At 43.7% G+C, this 17,632-nt stretch overlaps 2 protein-coding genes across 3 annotated transcripts; both read left to right on the forward strand.

Moving 5' to 3' along the window:
* The first annotated feature begins 1,359 nt into the window (after window positions 1–1,359).
* LOC140316239 (uncharacterized) lies at window positions 1,360–10,237 on the forward strand. 2 transcript variants are annotated; one of them, XM_072393990.1, is made up of 13 exons: window positions 1,360–1,662; window positions 4,082–4,200; window positions 5,793–6,046; window positions 6,368–6,491; window positions 6,746–6,867; window positions 7,346–7,432; window positions 7,605–7,694; window positions 8,003–8,091; window positions 8,754–8,976; window positions 9,057–9,179; window positions 9,325–9,490; window positions 9,675–9,763; window positions 9,907–10,237. In XM_072393990.1, the coding sequence occupies exons 1-13, from the start codon at window positions 1,573–1,575 to the stop codon at window positions 9,999–10,001; spliced, it is 1,671 nt and encodes a 556-aa protein (XP_072250091.1). In that variant the 5' UTR covers window positions 1,360–1,572; the 3' UTR covers window positions 10,002–10,237. The 2 variants fall into 2 exon arrangements, with proteins under 2 accessions (XP_072250091.1, XP_072250092.1); XM_072393991.1 differs by having other exon boundaries at window positions 5,793–6,028.
* A 250-nt stretch (window positions 10,238–10,487) lies between these two features.
* pianp (PILR alpha associated neural protein) lies at window positions 10,488–17,496 on the forward strand. Its single transcript, XM_072393994.1, has 6 exons — window positions 10,488–10,809; window positions 11,326–11,378; window positions 11,573–11,979; window positions 12,387–12,465; window positions 15,221–15,367; window positions 15,958–17,496. The coding sequence occupies exons 2-6, from the start codon at window positions 11,368–11,370 to the stop codon at window positions 15,977–15,979; spliced, it is 666 nt and encodes a 221-aa protein (XP_072250095.1). The 5' UTR covers window positions 10,488–10,809; window positions 11,326–11,367; the 3' UTR covers window positions 15,980–17,496.
* Window positions 17,497–17,632: the final 136 nt, after the last annotated feature.

A 17,632-nucleotide genomic window follows, 5' to 3' on the forward strand; every position in this document is an offset into this window, starting at 1 on the left:
AGCTCCATAAAGGCAAGAAAACACTGTTAAAACACAGAACTCCTGTGACCCTGAACAAAATACAACAACATAACCAAAAACATTTCACAAAAAGAAAACAGAAAATACTATAAAGCATCAGAAACCACTCATCTAAATCAAAAGCACAAGAACTTTTCAGAACACACACAATGTCCATTTGGATAACAACATTTTACAAAATGCAACATTTTGTGCAACACAACAACAAAACAAAACAAATGACAACATTTTGTTGAATGTAACACTCCACAAAGGAAATCATCGGAGCCAAACACATGACAACATTTCAGGAAACCCAACAAAACATGAAACTCGGGAAATAACAAAAAGAAAACGTATCATTTCAGACAACACATTTTACAAAAAGCTGTTATGATTTCTGACATGTTTGATTTTAAAATAGATAATTTATCAACCTTTATCATGCGTAGATGGAGCCAACACAGGCTCAGGAGTCCATTGGGAACCCAGCTGTCCCACACCACTATGGGATAGCAGAGAGTCTGGAGTCCTGGGGATGAAGTACTGGATTTGTCTTTTGTTTTGAACTTTAATACTCATAGCAGCGCCAACTGTTATGTGATCGGTAGCCTTTATAAGTAGTGAGTTGTTCAACAACACAACTCTCCAGAATTTCTTGCTAAAAATAAAATGTTTCTTTTAAAGTAAAGAAAAATCTATGATGCTGTTGAGAGAAATGCTTTAACCTTTTCTCTTGTTAATTATCTTGTGACCCATCCTGGAAATAAACAGGAGGATTGTTGAATGATTCTCTAAAGTAGCAACATGTAAGACAGTCCCTGCTGACAGTATCACTGAGCGTAACTCAACCACAGCTGATGTACTGGTTGTTTTAACTTGAGCATTTTTTGTTTGTTTGCTTGTTTTGTACATATATTTGTAACATATATTTGAACGTTGCCATCTCAATATTTGATTATAAAAGTGTGAAATTGATTAGATAGTCTTTGATATTTTCAGTTTGCTTAATAGAATAAAAGTTGTACGCTTTTTTTAACCAACCAATTTACTATTTACTGTCCATTGTTTTTCTGTAGCGTTTTCATAAAGCAGTTTTTCAGTTTGAATCTCAAAAATACAAGCCAGGGAAAGTGTCATTTAAGGCAGCACAGCTCAACTGTGCTGCCCTCCAGGTGTCAGATTGAATTTTAGGTCCTGGATTGGGTTTGAACACCGTCATACTGCGAAGCCTACACTCACAGTCCAGATATTTCACGGCTGTGAAACGATACAAACCCAACACAAGAGGTGTTTATGTCGTTTATTAGCCGTTTTCACGTCAACATCCCGAACAGCCCACACGGTGTCGCTCTAAGGACAGTAATACACTTTCTGTGTGTCGTCAACATCCGGCGACACGTCTCCCCAACACACTGCTAATTCGGCAGATACATCTTTTTTATTCTAATTCCCACCAGACTGCGTATTCATTCATGAGACATGCCGTGCACGCGGTGCGCTGTAAACCCCTGAGCATCACTTTTAAATGGTAGTAAACTCGCGGGGCTTTTGGCAACAGCAGAACTTCAAATGGGGGAGGTGAGGAAGCTGCAGAAGAAGTTGAGACAGATTGAAAATCTGGAAATAAAAATCAGCCTCACTCCAGAGGAGAGATCCAAGGTACAGAAACACTTCATCTGCATTTCCATTTGCTTATGATCTTTGTGTGAGACTTTTTGCAAAATCCCAAATAGGTAAAACAATAGGTTATGTCTGCAGTCCAGGACAGACAGATCCAGGCTAAATAAATAAAGTAGATATCAATTCTTCTACCAGAAGTATGCAGAGTTGCCTGTTCAGTACACCTGTGTCTGTGTGAGAGTTACAGACCTAGTTCATCATAAAAAAGTATGTGTTTTAAAGTGTAAAGTTATGCTTGTTATCAGTGGAATAACAGTGTTGGCTTCATAAAGACCAAGATTAAAATGAATTAATAATAACAGTGCGATGAATAATTTGACGGTTTTTGCCCTCGGATCTCAGTAGATCAGAGGATCACACGTTGAAAGGAGCGCATCAGGGAAAATAATTGCCAGGAGCTTCAGGAGAGCCTCTGCTTGTTAAAGGGCACCATCTAAATGGTGGAATAAATGGCAACAGTGCTTTGTCTTTGCTGAACTGCTCCTGCAACTCCTAATTGGTGTGTGTGGTGTGGTGGGGGGTATGATAAATACATATGTGGTGAAGCTTGCTGGGATGAGCCACAAAGTTTTCTCTGTTTGAACTCAGAGTTTTCCTGAACGGACCCAATCACAGCAATAATGTGTGTGTTTGGTATGGTATTTGTTCACAAGGGATTCGTTCTCTTCAAATGTAATGCACTGGCTCGGTCTCTTGCACTGGAGGAACATTTTATTTTCTCATTATTTTTCACTATATTTTGGGGAGAAGTACTGCTTCTTTATCTCTCTATTCATTTGAAGATTGACTAGATTCTCCATGTAAAATGAGGTTTTAAATATGATGGATTCGATGAGTAGTCTGGATTATCTCTGACCAGGTAAATATTGACCGCAGGGCTTACACCAAGTTAGTTATGCACCAATAACAATAATTCTGCTCTCATGAAGCTTCTGAATAGTGCTTTGTTGTAGATAGTCTCAAACAGACCCTACTTTATATTTATTATTGGGAATTAGGAAATCTCTTAGGATGTAATGTAGTCCAGCACACCTTCACCACCCACTATGAACTCTGCAGAAAACATAAAGTAAAGATATTAGAGAAGAACTGTTGTGCTGGGTTATATCACATTTTTAGGTGAGGCAGGGCAATCACAGAAAGTACAAATACCTACGAAAAAGTATTAATAAATTATGACTTTTCTTATATCTGCAATGAATATGAACGTTTTCTCATAAAAAGTGAAAGAATTTGAAAGAGTATTTGTGGAAATAAACCATCAAACTACCATAAAAAGTGATTTTTTCTGCTTTAAAACTGTTACGCAAAATCTGTGGTGGTTGTTATATTTTTTTATGCAACACCAAACAACTTCCCGATATTATAGAACCTTCCAGATATATTTTCTAAAATGTAATCAATTCTTTATTTAACCAGGAGATAAGACTCTTATAAAAGAGATTTGAAATATCTTTTTAAACAAGAGCACCCCGACAAAGACAGTAATTACAGCAAAACACGCATAAATATACAAAATGACATAAAATAAACGTTCAAAATAAACTTTATTAAAACTACACACAACCACAATGTGTCTGCACGAAAGTGAAAAGTGGAGATTTTAATTTCTTAATATTTAAGTTTCTTCATTAGGATAAAAAAATTGTTTTTTTTGTTATTAATTAGTTTACTATATTCAGCTGCGATTAAATTCGGTTAAAAATTATCCTGAGGGATTTAGTATGTTCGGCTCAAATTTCAATTAAATCCAGTGAAAATTGAGGGACTGCTGGGGCTTAGAAATCCTAAGAAATAATTAAATTTAGCTCAGAGGGGCAAATTGTTTGTCAAAAAAGAGTCATAATTAGAAAACCAGGATTTTGTAAGAGTTTAGGAACTTCCTATTCTTTGGGTGCCTTTCTAGTTCTGCTGAAGGAATACGTTTCCCACAATGCAACCCAGCAGACCCTCTGGGTATTTACTCTGTGCCTTGTAAATGTGTCATGTCTTGTTAAATGCTACAACCTTTTAAAAAAATATATATCTGTAGTCAACAACCCCATGCAGAAAATAACTGATGAAATCAACAGCATCAAAGCTCCATCACAACCTCTAAAGATGTACAATTGTTAGCAGACGCAGAGTAGACCTTGACACATAAACTGTGTGATAAACCATGTAAAGTTGATGCGGTGCTCCTTTAACTGAGGAAGCAGATACTTGATATACTCTTGACATCCAATTTACTCAGTCATGCATATTTCAAAGCTCACTATCAGACAAGAGAAACGCGGTGTGTTTCTCGAGCTGCAGCTTAATAAATCAAGACAAGTCGAGTGTGCTGGCTGTGCATATAAACAACTTGTGGATTTAGCAGCTTGCTTTACAACCAATCTCGTGCCCTTTTCCCTGTCAGATCTCCAGGAAGGCGGAGCTGCGCTCCAGATTGGCTGAGCTTCAGCTGCAGCTTTCTGGCCCGCAGCAAGCTCTTGGGATTGTGGGAGACGGAAAGAAGGAGAAGATGAAAAGACAAGTGTAAGGAAGTGAGGGAGAGGTACCAACCAGGGGGTGGTGGGGGGGCATGCGGAGAGAGGCACAATTCTTCAAAAGCAACAACATTCACTTTGAAGCCTTTGATCTTTTTTGTATGTCTATCCAAACACACTACAGGTCAAATACTGGTGTGCTTTTAGAAAAGGGAATTTTTCTAATGGCTGTAATGTGTCATGCAAACAATAATCAATAATGTCATCTTCCCTCGTTGAGCCCCTCGAGACCTTGTGCACATCACAGGAATTAGCAGATCTGACCATACAGTACTGTGTAATAGCCTTGAGCCACCCCATGGTTCCTGCCAGGAAAACATGAAGCAGGTGCAGCAGTTCATTCAACTTTAATACAGTATATAAGACAAAGCAGAGTTTATACAATGCTAATGGAATTTAAAGTCAATATTTGATATGAGCACCTTTATTCTTCCACACAGTCTGGACCCTCTTAGACAAGCTTTCATGTAATTTCTATAAGTAGTCTTCGGGAATAGTTCTCCAGGCTTCTTGAAGGACATTTAAAAAGCTCTTCTTTGGATGTCGGCTGCCTTTTGTTCTGTCCTCTTTCAAGATGATCCCACACTGCTTCAATAATGTTGAGGTCCAGGCTCTGGGGAAGATTCATCTCTTCATAAGACCTGTTGTCACACATTTCCAGTCCACTTCTTTGGCATAGCTCAGCCTTTTCACCCTGTTTCCCTTCCTGAAGAATGGATTCCTGACAGCCACCCTTCATGGAGACCATTTCTGATGAGGCTTGGGCCAACAGTAGATGGATCAACTGGTTCAGATGCATCTCTCAGGTCCTGTGTCAGCTCTTTGCTGGATTTGTTCCTCTTTCTTAAGGACATCACTTTCAGATACTGTTCATCTGCTGTTGATCTGCCGCTTCCTCTCCTTTTCTTTTCTTTTTTTTTTTTTTGTCTAGTTACCTCAATGTTTTAAGGACGCACTGCACACCATGCTGCGATAGCTGAGATCTGGGATTCTTTCTGTTCAGTTGTGTTATCTTTTGAATTCTTTACAGATTCAAGTGAAGAAATAGGAACATTTAATGTGTATCTTTGTGACAGACTGCTGATAATCCCTAAAGATAGGATTTTTTTTTTGGCTGTTTGTCAGTTATGTATACCACACAATACCGGTTCATCCCTCACATCAGAGGTCATTTTTATGCTTGAATGAACCATAGGTCAGTGTTGGGTGGCTTAAAAACAAAACAAAACAAAACAAAATAGCACATTCTTGTTAAAATAGTCAGGAAAAAAATCTGGACTGAAAATGATTGAAAAAGCAGCCAATGTCCATAGAAAAATGGAAAGACCTGGAGAACTATCGATCAAGACCACTTTAAGAGATTATAAGAAAGTCTGACTCCTGAAATGCATGGGGAGAGGGGGGACTCGAGACTTTAGCATCATACTATAAAACCTTGCTTTGCAGACTCGTGAAGAATGATTGTTTTTATTTGTGTGAGCCCTGGAGATCCTCCACAGGTATCTTTGTTGTCACAGAGGATGCCGTGTGCACTTTGCATCTTGATTATTCATTCAGCTCCTGCTTTCTGCACTGGCACAGTGAGGATGCCCCAGAGGGCCTTCCATCACAAACACCTCCAGCCTCCAAGATCCTCAAGGAGGAAAGCAAGTCCAAAGCTCAGACAACGGCAGCACCAGCCGGCAGGCAGAGCGAGGCAGGATTGGACGCTGCAGAGCCAGACAGACTGCAGACAGGGACTGAGGCGTCACATCACAGTGGAGACGTGTCAGGAGACCATTCAGACGTTGGCACAGAGCAGCAACTGCAACAGGACGGTGGGCTGATTAAGAAAAGTGACTGACGAGATTGTCTTTGCACCTCATCACATGCAGTTGAAATTGCAATGCAGTGCCCTAATTTGCAGTTAACATCTAAAATCAGATAACACACATATGCCCTGAGGAGTCCTAACAAGATCATGTGGCTGCCAGAGTTTAAACCAACAGGCCACATTTGCTTTCCTGCAGTCGGGGCCCACGTTTTGCATCCTTGGAGCTAATTTAGCCCCACGCTTTGCAACAGCACACTAATCCATATTGCAGAATCAAGTAGATTAACAAGCCAGGGTGCTGATGAGTCAACACTGCTAATTGCACAAATCATTCCTTTTACAGAAGCCGAGTTTACATCCCTCAAAGCGTCTTGGGAGAAGGCGAGGTTTCGCTTGAGGCTGTTGGAGGGCCACAATGACATAGTCACCAGCGTGGTTGCTGTTGACAACCTGGTGGTTTCTGGAAGGTAAAGCGGCACATAATTTGCATAATGGATGTGCAAAGTGAACATTCTACCTAATTTATCGCTTAATAGGCTCTTGTTCTTTCCCTCGCTGTCTGACATGTATTTGCTTTTCTTCCCCCGCCCTTAACTCTCGGCTCAAATCTCTTGTGGTTTATGTTGAACGGCATTTAACTTTGCTCGTTCCCGCCGCCTTCTCTTAGTAATTCTGTCGATCTGCTTTCTGTGTCATCTCTTCTTCACCGCGTCCATCGAAGCCGAGACACTACGGTGAAGGTGTGGCACGTTCCCACTGCAGCTGAACACAAGAACCTGGGGGGTCACACCGGTGGAGTGACCTGTCTGTCTGTGCCTCCCCCTGAGTACTGCAAGAGGCTGGGTGAGGACACGCACAGATACACATGTGGGCCGACTGCAGCTGAGTAATGCCGGGGTCCTGTGGCCTGGTAATTATAGGAGCAGTTCATCAGATCAGCCCCAGTGAGAAATAACCTCAGTAGACACTTTAGAGAGTTCACTGTCTGTCTGAAGCAGGCAGCCTTCCATCAACTGACTCCCCTGCTCTGCTCCCACACTCCCTCCCCACCTGCTTCCCCGGCATAAAACACCATGCGTTGAGGTGCAGCGCATTAGCGATGCAGCTCAGTCGCACCAAAGTCACTTCGTGTTAATCAACTAATTATTTGCCTTCTTTTTACCATCCTGTGTATTCTCTCTCTGCCTCTTCCTTGCAGTCTGTCTCTTTCATCCATTTGCGCACCACCACTTATTCATCTTATGTACCTGTCTGTTTTTCTGACCCTTCCTCCTCCTCTTCATCTGTCCCTTTGTTTTGTCTGTGTCTGCCCTCTCTCCAGCCTGGTCCCTGTCTTTGTCTGACAAAGAGAGGTTTATTTTGAGTGGCTCTGCAGACTGCTACGTGAAGATCTGGGCCCTGAGCATTGGTAAGCTTACCACACAAACACAGACATGCAGACTGTCCATGAATGTCTATTCTGATGGAGTGAACCTCTACATTCTGTCTGGGAAATATGTGCACATTGTAACGAGTGTATGCCTGTGTGACTGATGGTCTGCATCCTGTCGGCTAAATTAGTATTTTACTGTTGCCTTCAGGGCAGTGTGTTAAGTCTATCTACACGTTCAACGCCGTGTCTGCGCTCTGCTTTGTGCCAGAGGAGGACGGCTACATCATCACCGGATCAGGTGTGTTTTTGTGAGGACAGAAAGTGTAAGAGAGAAAGAGAGCAAAATAATTGCACCCAAGAGCTGTTGTATCACATCAGATTTGTATTTCCTGTCTGTCTGCGTGTGCATACATGAGCAATAATTCCTCCCACTGTGTGTTGATGTCTTTACTAATATATGCCGAGTCTGACACTGTGGCATCACCTGCCAGTGAGTTAGAGTAGCGTAATGCTATCAGGTTCAGCAGCCAGGTCAGTCGTGACCAACAATAATAGCTGCCAGTTGTCTGTCATCACACATTAACCTCACACTTGGCCACTCTGCAGATGCGGGGAAGGTTCAAACCTGGAGCTGGCACACTTTCCAAAACTGCCAGTCAGTCAACGCTCACCAGGGGGCAGTCACCTCCATCCAGGTGCGTGGGTCATTCACCTGCTGACCATGACATGCTCTCCACACAGAGAATGCTCAAGCTGTTTTCATCCTCAGCCTTATTGTTGACACCCAATGGCTGACAGACACAAAACATGCTTTAGAAGCTCTCTGAGGTTGTTTGAGAACTCCTGATTAGTAATTTGAGAAAAAACTCCTTCCTGAAAAATCTAATGGGGACATTTCTGCACTTTTTTTTCCTTACACTAGCTCTCCTTATTTATTGCTTTCAAATGGAAATCAGAGATATTTGTTGAGATGTAAGCTGTGGAGTTCGTCCGATTTTAGCGCACACTGTATGTATTTTGAGCAAAAAGGTCTTTTTATGAATGTTGAAAGCCAGAGCTGCATATGCACATATTTAAAAAAAAAAAAAATTTCAATCATCATAATATGCCTAAAGCATTAAAGCGTAGCGCATCATTGTCATCCTCTTTGTTGTTTTTCACGCAAAGAGGACGATCCATTTATAACCAACAGCGGCTCAGAAACATCCAGAAAGAATTCATACACTTCTTTTTCATTTGCACAAACATACATGCACTTTCTTTTCTCCCTCACACACATGTATGCACACAAACACGCACACAGAGTGGGTAAGGACTCGAATCACCATGACAACTGTGTCTTTCATGCCCTCCACAGTCTCAGGGTCCGCTGGTGTTCAGCGGCTCGGCTGAGGGAGGAGTATCTGTGTGGGAGAACCGGTGTTCAGATCGAGACCCCCTGAGGCTGTTGCACCACTGGAGTGGCCAGGTGACGGGTTTGGGCGGGGCGCCCGGCGGGCGTCTGACACTTAGCCCGCGGGGAGACAGAGTGTTCCTGGCTTATGGTAGAGCCTGGCTCAAGATCCTCCACTGGAGGACAGGTGAGCTCTGGAACGAGATGGACACAGATGCAGAGAAACCTGCATAATCCCTCCAACTAACATCTGTCCAATTACCACAGGAACGGTGTCCAAGTTGACCAATCACAGCAGTATCACCGGGGTAACAGATTGTGTTCACCAGACAGGAGGACTCCTAATTGGCTCCAGCTATGACCTGGCGAATGGAGAGAGCGCACTTAATTGTGAGTCACAGAGAAATCGTGCAACCAGAAGTTACCCTCTCCCCTGTGAGGGTGTGAAAACACCCTTCAACTTTAAACTAAATCGAAACCACTTTGTTTTCCTCTGTTGACCTCCAATCCTTTAATCGCTCTCTTCTCTCTCCAGTGTTCTCTCTGCCTCAGTGTCGGTATCTGGCCTCTCTAACCTGGCCAAATGCTCCCAGGATTCTTTGCTTTGCTACGTGGACCACCAGGAGTGGAGACCACCGATGGGTCACTGGAGGTCGAGACCTCATCGTATGGGAGCAGCTCCCTAGCTCTGGGAAGCAGAGGTGCGCATGTAACTTGTCCACACGACTGACTTAAAAAGTTATATTCCTTATTTGAATATTCATTCATTCTGCTCAGATCAATTCCATTTGATTCTGGGATTCAATATGTTTGAGTGGGATTAATGGATCTTGACACTCGTATTGATATTATGTGTTTAATTAATTGCGGGACTAAATGTTACAGGGGTGACGTCACAGTAAAGAGAGACAGTCGAATGGACTCGTGCTTGCTTGAGTCAGAGGGGGACACGGAGGATGACGAGGAGACCGATGGTACAGTCGCACGCCCTCGCAAGTTAATTTACCCGCACGCATGTTTAATGAGTAACCACAGAACTGCTGAAATTGACAGTATCATGTTAATTTTAGATGATGCATGTCGTGACAAATCCTCAAGGACCTCTTGTCAAATTTAGATTACGAGGAAGATGACGATGAAGGAGAAGACAGTCGGCCTGGCGGTGCTGAGGATGGAGGGTCCAGTTCATGGCTGCGCTGTGTTCTTCAATGAGCGGCGGCCTCTCGCGTCGAGGACACCACGGCCTGCAGCCATGAAGAGGAAATGAGAGGGTGGGAGGGTGAAGACGGCGAAGGAGGGTGCCGGGGAGTGAAGTGTCACACTGTTAGAGTGGGAACATATGGCTTAACAGAGAGTGAGTGTGAATGTGTGTGTGTTATAGGCAGACTGTTTTCTATGTAAATATTTCCACATACAATAAAGCTGTCACACAGTGACTCTCACCTCCATATTTGCATCTGCTGTTGTCTTTTTTTAAAATTTCTCTGTGACCCTGCCTCCTCTTGACGCACCAGTTCGTCGCCCCTCTCTGCCGCTGCAAACTGTGTGATTGAATGTTGATTGAATCTTGAGCCATCTCTTTTCCCCTCACTCTTTTTTCACTCCTCTTTGCTGCCTTGTTTTCTCTGGGGTATCCATGCTGCTTTTGTAAACATCGTTGAAGAGTTTAAAAAAAAAAAAAAAAAAAAAAGGTTGTTTTAACCTCTCGCCTCCAAAATGATCTCATTAACGTCTTCCTCTGTATCATTTCTATTTGCCTTGTCAAATTCATTTCTCTTCCTCTGTGTCCATTTAATTGAACCCATTCTTTAAAAAAAAGAAAACATAATTAGCATTTAAATCTCTTTCCTACAGTCCCTGGCCCTCCCCTACATCATTCTCTCTCCCCTTTCATACTCTAGCCGACTCTACATGTCTCAGTCGCTACGGCAACCGATGCTTTTTTTTTTCTCACTTGCTTTCTGTATCTCCCCCCTTTCTCTCCGTCTCCCTCTCTCATTCCCTCTCTCCACTGCCAGAGGTAAGCATGATAACTGATATGTGTCGGAGTGCTTGTGTCCGTCTCCCGGTGCGCTCGTGTGTCCCTGAGTGGCATTTCTGTGGCATTTAGGCAGCAGTTGTTGATAGGAAGTTACCTCTCTTTGCCTAAAGTGTCATACTGAGTACTGACTCCATGCATGATGCTTCTAATGATGATTAATGTGCTGTGCTCAGGTGTGTGCGCTGTAAATGTGTGAAACAACTGTACCGACAGTGAGTGTGTACTTCTGGATGTTTTTGCATGGAGATGTGGATTCTCTACAAACATGTGGTGCATAATTGAGTGTTAAATTTAGATGCCCTGGGGAATCTGTGGACGATTTTTTTTTTCCCCTGTTAGATAAGGGTGACAGAGTTGGCTTTGTGCCACACTCGCGCTGGTTTCTATGTTTACATGGTGTTAATCTGACAAAAGAGATTAAGAAGGAAAAAAGCAGGACCCTCCCCCTTCCTCCTTTTCCATCTCTCTCTCTTGCCCTCCTGTTTTATCTTACAGAGATGATCGGAGAAGAAGGGTCTCAGTGAACAGAGAGAAGCGATGGAGAGATGGTAAGATGGATAGTTTCTGAGTATGGGATGCAGATGCATAAAATGTCATTCTGATTGATGGCTGGCATGGGAATCAATGTCTGAGTGATCTGCTGAGGTTGTGCAGGGCGCCTTTGGGCAATGAGTTTTCTCTGATAACTCTTCTGTCTCTCCACCACCTCTCATTTTTTTTTCTTCTCCACTTTTACTTCCAGCTCCATCTCTCCTGTCGCAAGACTCACTGCCATCCTCTCCCTCCTCTTGGTTGCTCTGGTGACACAGCCCTCCACCTGTAACCATGATGAAGGTGAGGGCGAGGAGCAGGCGGACACACTGTCAGTCCAGCTGTCCGTCAGGGCCCAGGTCACACCCACCCCGCTGTGGGCGGTGGTGTGGGGTCCCACGCAGCCGCTGGAGGATGAGACCTACCATTTCCTCTCCAGCCAGGAAACGGACCACCTGCACATGCATGAAAACCAGGAGGAGGCGAGCTCCGCCACGCCAGAGGACGGGCTTTACCCTGATCCAAGCATTCATCCCCAACATGCAACACTGGAGTCCAGGGACAAGGAGGAAGTGGAGAATGGAGGGACGGAGGCAGAGGAGACAGTGCCCGAGGAAGGTGGGCATCAGGAGATGCACATGAAGGATTTCTAAATAAAGTGGCTTTGAACTGACGTCCATGTGAGCCCACACACACGCCAGGAGTCCTCCAGGGAATTAGCTGTCACTGAGGTGAAGGCTGACATCCTGCTGTGTGCAGCTGGCCGTGTCTGTGGTGGAGAATGCCTAATAAAGTTCTCATCACTCAGAGGGAGGAATTGGTTGTTGTCAAAACTGCAAAATACACAGAAGATGTCACTGGATCATTGTTAGAGTTGGAAGCCAGATTCTTGCACATAACAGACCTCAGCTGGCTTTTAAAAAAACCCAACAAAAAACCATTTCCTCTGTTGTTCAGGATACAATTAGACATGGTCACAGTCTGCGATTGGTAACTGCATGAGTATGTGTGTATGTTTGTTACAGTGGACCCTCAGTTCTACGTCACCGTGACCATCTCCTCGCTGCTCATCCTGACAGCAGTCATCATTACAGCAAAACTCTGGTAGGAACCTGAACTCTCTTCTTCAAAACGTTGTCTGAATACATGAATGTGAGATGGGTGTTGCTGACTAACAGTGAATGATTGAGCGAGTCTCCCTGTGTGAGCCGGACACCTGTCCTACGGCAGGAAAGTGTTCGCCATTGATTTTGATTAAAACACTTCAGGGGTGTCTGTGGCAAAGGTTTCATGTTAAAACACATTGATCAGTTTGAGGTTCAGTACAAAATGCCTCCATTAATATGCCTGCGTTGTGGATTTGTGGAACCCTAAAACTGGAGTAATAATGACAATTACAATTGAAGTGAGGATGTGTTGTGGTCCGTTGTAGAGTTGCTTAGCTCCCGAAGTGGGGATTAGGACCAAACTAAGGAGCTAGGATATAAACGTGAGGAGTTACGAGATGAATAAAACATAACTGTTCTACTTAAAATGGGGTTATTTTTTGAATTTAATTACTGGATAATTGCACTTCATTAATAATATAACTGTCTTAAACGGTCTAATCGGGCTTTGCTCACTTGGTTATTATCTTTATTCGGTGAAGAGGGATAGAAAATGGACTGTTTCAAGAACAGTGGGATTTAAGTTGGCTCAGCCTGTGAGGAGATTTGAGAGTCTAGAGAGTTGGTACTAAAAAATGTACTAATTTGCCCCCTGAAAGATGACATGCCTCATGTATTGGGGATCTGAAAGTGTGCCTTTCAGAGTGGATAATAGATACATGTTGTGTTTTTGGGTCTGTCATCGATGGTTACGTAATGGCTCTGCGTGGTCCCGCCCTCAAGTGAAAGCTGAGTAATTGCTTACTAATGACTTTATTAACAACACTTGTGCTCCTGAAAGTCACAGTTGGCACAGATGTGTCATTTGGAGCCATTAGTGTTGCAATGATTAAACATGTGCCATAACCATTAGGGTGGGAGAGACGAGAAAAAACTGCTCCGATACGAGTTTGAGCATTAGCATGGCTTCAGTAGAGTGTGCTTTAATGGCCCATCTGCCATTAAACCTCTGAGTGCATGTAAATGCCACAGTAAACACAGGTTAGGGGTTTCTTTTACTGTATATGTTATGTTTTCATGCTGGGAAGGAAGTACCCGTGCACACGTGGCTGGCTATTAGGTGGAAAAGAGGAGTCATCTATATGATGTAGAGAAGCACTCACACACTTTGCTGATCAGACCAATAACAGCCAGTTTATTTGACCACCGGGACCCTCATTACACTCTTCTCCTATTTACACTTTAACTCTCTTCTTCCTCACAATGCTTCTCCTATCTGTGTATCTTGCCCCAATGTCTATTGTATCCTCATTTTTCATTTCATTGCCTGATAATTTGTTCTCCCTCACATCCCTTTTTCCATACCCTCACTTAATCTTAGTTTTGCTGTCACACTCCTCTTTTTCCTCCCGTCTCTTTCACCTCTCAGGGATTTTTGTCTTTGTCTGAGATACATGTGTTCCCTTCTCTTACTTTAACACTGGCTGTCTTTGCACAGCCGGTACACCTCTTATCTCCCTCACCGGTCTCCTATCTCCCAGCACCACCAGTCAGGCTGCAGATCTACAGATAATCCTCCAGCTTGCCTTGAGCTGATACACGATAAGCCCCCTTTTCTCTCTGTTCCTGAGTCTGGCCTTCACTTACTTCTGGCTTTCACGAGAACTTACTTTCACCGGCCCCTGCCGTGCTGTGGAGGGAAAGCCCATGCTGCTGCTGGATCTAAAGTGGCGTTACAACAGAGCGAATTGCAAGGATTTAGACAGGAGACAGAGCCCTCGCTATAGAGTGGCTTGCGCTACAGAGTCATAAATGTGTAAATAACGCCATGTGTTGGAGAAAAGTGCCGTGGAACGAACGGGAGGGGGTGCAGATGGACTGAAATGATAGCCTATAGTGGAAATTGGCCAACGTCCAGTTCATTATGATTATAGAGGAGTAGCATATGTGCTCAGTGATTTTCCCAGCCCTAAAATTTGTCAGTGTGGATAATGTCATCAAGTGTGACGTTGTTTGTGTATGACTATGTGTGTATATGGTGAGAGAAGGAGTGAGCCAGAAGAGGACAGGTGTTACTGAGGAAAGATGAGGCTGTAGGATGGCTTTTATGGCTGTGAGAACAGCTTTGTTGTGCATCAAAGTGTCCTTAAGAGCCTGAAAATGTGATGCTCCAATGTGTCTTCACAATAACTCACTCCTTGGTGAAGTAATGGCACGACACCTTGGTGATACGTCAGTCCTTCTGTTCATTTCCTCAACTTGTAGCCTTCTTCTTGACCCCCCCCTCCCCTCATCCCACAGTTCTGTCTCCGTCTCCATTTCTCGCCCTCCCTCCTCCACCCCTCTGACAGTGTTTTAATGAGTTCGATGCGTGCACTAATTCTCTTTTCACAGTGGCAGGGTAATGTGTTCGCTGATGCTAAATGGCTCAACTGTTCCTTGATGCTCTCTGACTCTGTTTCCCCATCTCCACCTTCCTTTCTTTCTTCTGCTCCTTCTACTTATCTTTTCTCTGTGTGCACCCCCTCATTTTAACCTCTCCTTTTCTAATCTTCTTTTATTGCCACATCTCACTCCAACTCCGACTTTTTTTTTTTGTTTAATCTTTTTTTTTTGCTCTGCTCCTTTTCTTTTCTTCGACCCATAATCCTTCTTTTCTTTTCTTTTCCACCACCAACCCCTTGTTTCCCTCTTCAACTCTCCATCCTTATCACTCCTCCCTTTCCACACATCCTTCCATCCTTTTCTCTCAGTTACGATCGCAGCTGTTCCCAGCATCCACCCCCGCTTTCCCGTGGCGTGCCCCCCCCCCTCTCCCTTGCACTCCCTCGTTCCCTTGCATCGGAGGATAGCAGGCAGACGCTGCACAGCACCTCCTCCTCCTTCACCGACAGGGAGAGGTAATGAGTCGCCTCAACAGCTCTGCACAGTCTGTGATTGTGTGTCTAAGTCCACGAGTCTGAAGTGCATGTGTGAGTTTCTGTGCACCTCTGGATTCAAGTTTGCTTCTTTGTGTGTGTGAGAGCAGCCTTATTACCTCTTTGCATGTGCTGTAAGGATGTGCATGAAGTGTAATTGGGCAGCAGCAGCGCTATTCTCTGTAGAGTATTCAGGCCTGGAGTGTTGGTGCCGCTGTAAGATGTATCAGTGTTTTAAACTCCCTCTTAAGATGAGTCATTGTGGGCCTTTGAAAAGACACCTAGCCACCGTTCATGAAATGATACTTTTATTTCAGGGCATTTAAAGCTAATCTCAATCAGGATAATTATAGAGCTTCACTCCAGTGCTCCTTCTTACTTCCTCCACCCCATCAGCTTTTCCTCCATCACTTCTTCCCACCACCCTCTCCTTCCCCTGGGATGCAGCGTTCCGTTTGCATCTACACAAGCTTCAGGCCTTTATGCCCCCCCCCCATCACAAACCCTGCCGCCCTCCTCCTTTCCTCCTCTCTGAGTCTTCTTCTTCTTCTCTCTCTCTCTTGCCGTGTCAGGATCCCAGTTGTGAACCTGTGAGGTAGCTGTTTTTCCATATGGTAAACATTTCTACGGGGAGAGACGTCAACAGGACCTGAGGGGTGCGCCTGCAGTGCTGTTTTATTTTCTCTCAAACTGTGAAACAAGTTCAGGGATCCCAGGTATCCAGCCATCACAAAGATTCTCGGCTTCCCTGAGGTCAAAAAAAAAAAAAAAAAAAAAAAATCAAAACCCATCTCTCGACTGCTTGCTCCCTTCTTTCTTTCTTGGGCTTGGAAATTTCTTTCATGTGCATCACTGTGACTTGTTCCCTGTTTTCAGCCGTTTGTATGGCCCCAAGCTCTGCCAAGCAACCCAGCGGCTCTGTGCTTCAACCCGCCATGACTAATTCACAAACAAGCAGTTTACCAGCGACACAACATTCCATTACCCCCGAGGTGCCCTACCTGTGCTTCCACAACCTAGGACTCAGCTGCTCAGTATTAATGTCAATTCAGCAGACTGTTCTTTCTCATGAAAGATGAACATTCATTTCAGTTTAGCAGGCTTGTAAATGGTTAAAAAGCCATTCTCAGCATCTCCAAGCCCAAAACGGGGTCTTTCACAAAGCCACTTGGCATGACTGTAGCCAACAGGCAATGTGTTTAACATGTCACGCTCCAAAAACTGCTGTTTATTCCCCGCTTTGGGAGCCTGGAATGCAAATAGTGTGGCTCTGTTCCTCTGCAGATGTAGACGAGTCGGTTTTGTTGCTGGTACACTCATGATTTGTTCTCTTAATTATCTGGCCGACGTTCATTTCTTTGTCGAACCTTTGTAAAGCGCGCTTTGTTCCTGCTGGACTTTGTAGAGATGTCTTAAACATAGAGCACTTCCTCTGGTGGAGATAAAATACCCATAAACACGTAAAGCTAGAGCAACCGTTGCAGTGACAAAAAAGAAAACATTTTTCCCCCAGGTTTGGATGATACGTAATAAAAGACAGATTTATGTTGAAATGGAAATGAGTTTCAGTGAACTAGACGTGTGATCAAGGGACTGATGTTGCTGCAGCATATACATTTTTTTTTTTTTTAACTCTTTCACCTGTCAGCTTTGTATCTCAATCTGGAGGAAAAAAACCACCATCATTTCCCTTTGTGTCGTTATCAGCTGTCTCGGGTGCACCAAAGGAAAGTGTAGTACATCCAGAAGCATCGTATCTGTACCCGATGAATCAGCATGTATACAGTCAGAAATCTTCTGAGAGTTGCTTTGACTCAATCATTTCTAAAATGTCTATTTTATCTATCAGTGAGTGGTGTCTTACAGAACCTTTAAAAGCCAAATATTAGTTTGTTTTATCCAACTTTTCTAAGCAGCTTTGAGATATGAACCCCCCTGCCCTCCCACTTCCACACATTTCCACGACAGACATTGTGCTGGTGGCATCATGGTAGCTCGTACAATCCTCCAGATATCCAGTCTTGTGATTTTTAGTAGCTTTCATGTAGAAATGTGGTCTTTCTGTACCATGGAACTTCAATAAAGACTCAACACTGGCGTTTTAGCTTTGTGTCTGTTTATTTCAGTACATGTTGAATGAATTCCCCAGGGAGCGGTGCAATCCGCAATGCTTTATGGGAAGGATAAAGCTTACACTGTGCATTTTAATAGCTACCCCTGTATCCTAATCTTTCCTCCCCTGAAGTG

Source organism: Leuresthes tenuis, unplaced genomic scaffold, assembly GCF_036924035.1.
Source record: "Leuresthes tenuis unplaced genomic scaffold, fLeuTen1.0.hap1 SCAF_10, whole genome shotgun sequence".
Taxonomy (NCBI): domain Eukaryota; kingdom Metazoa; phylum Chordata; class Actinopteri; order Atheriniformes; family Atherinopsidae; genus Leuresthes; species Leuresthes tenuis.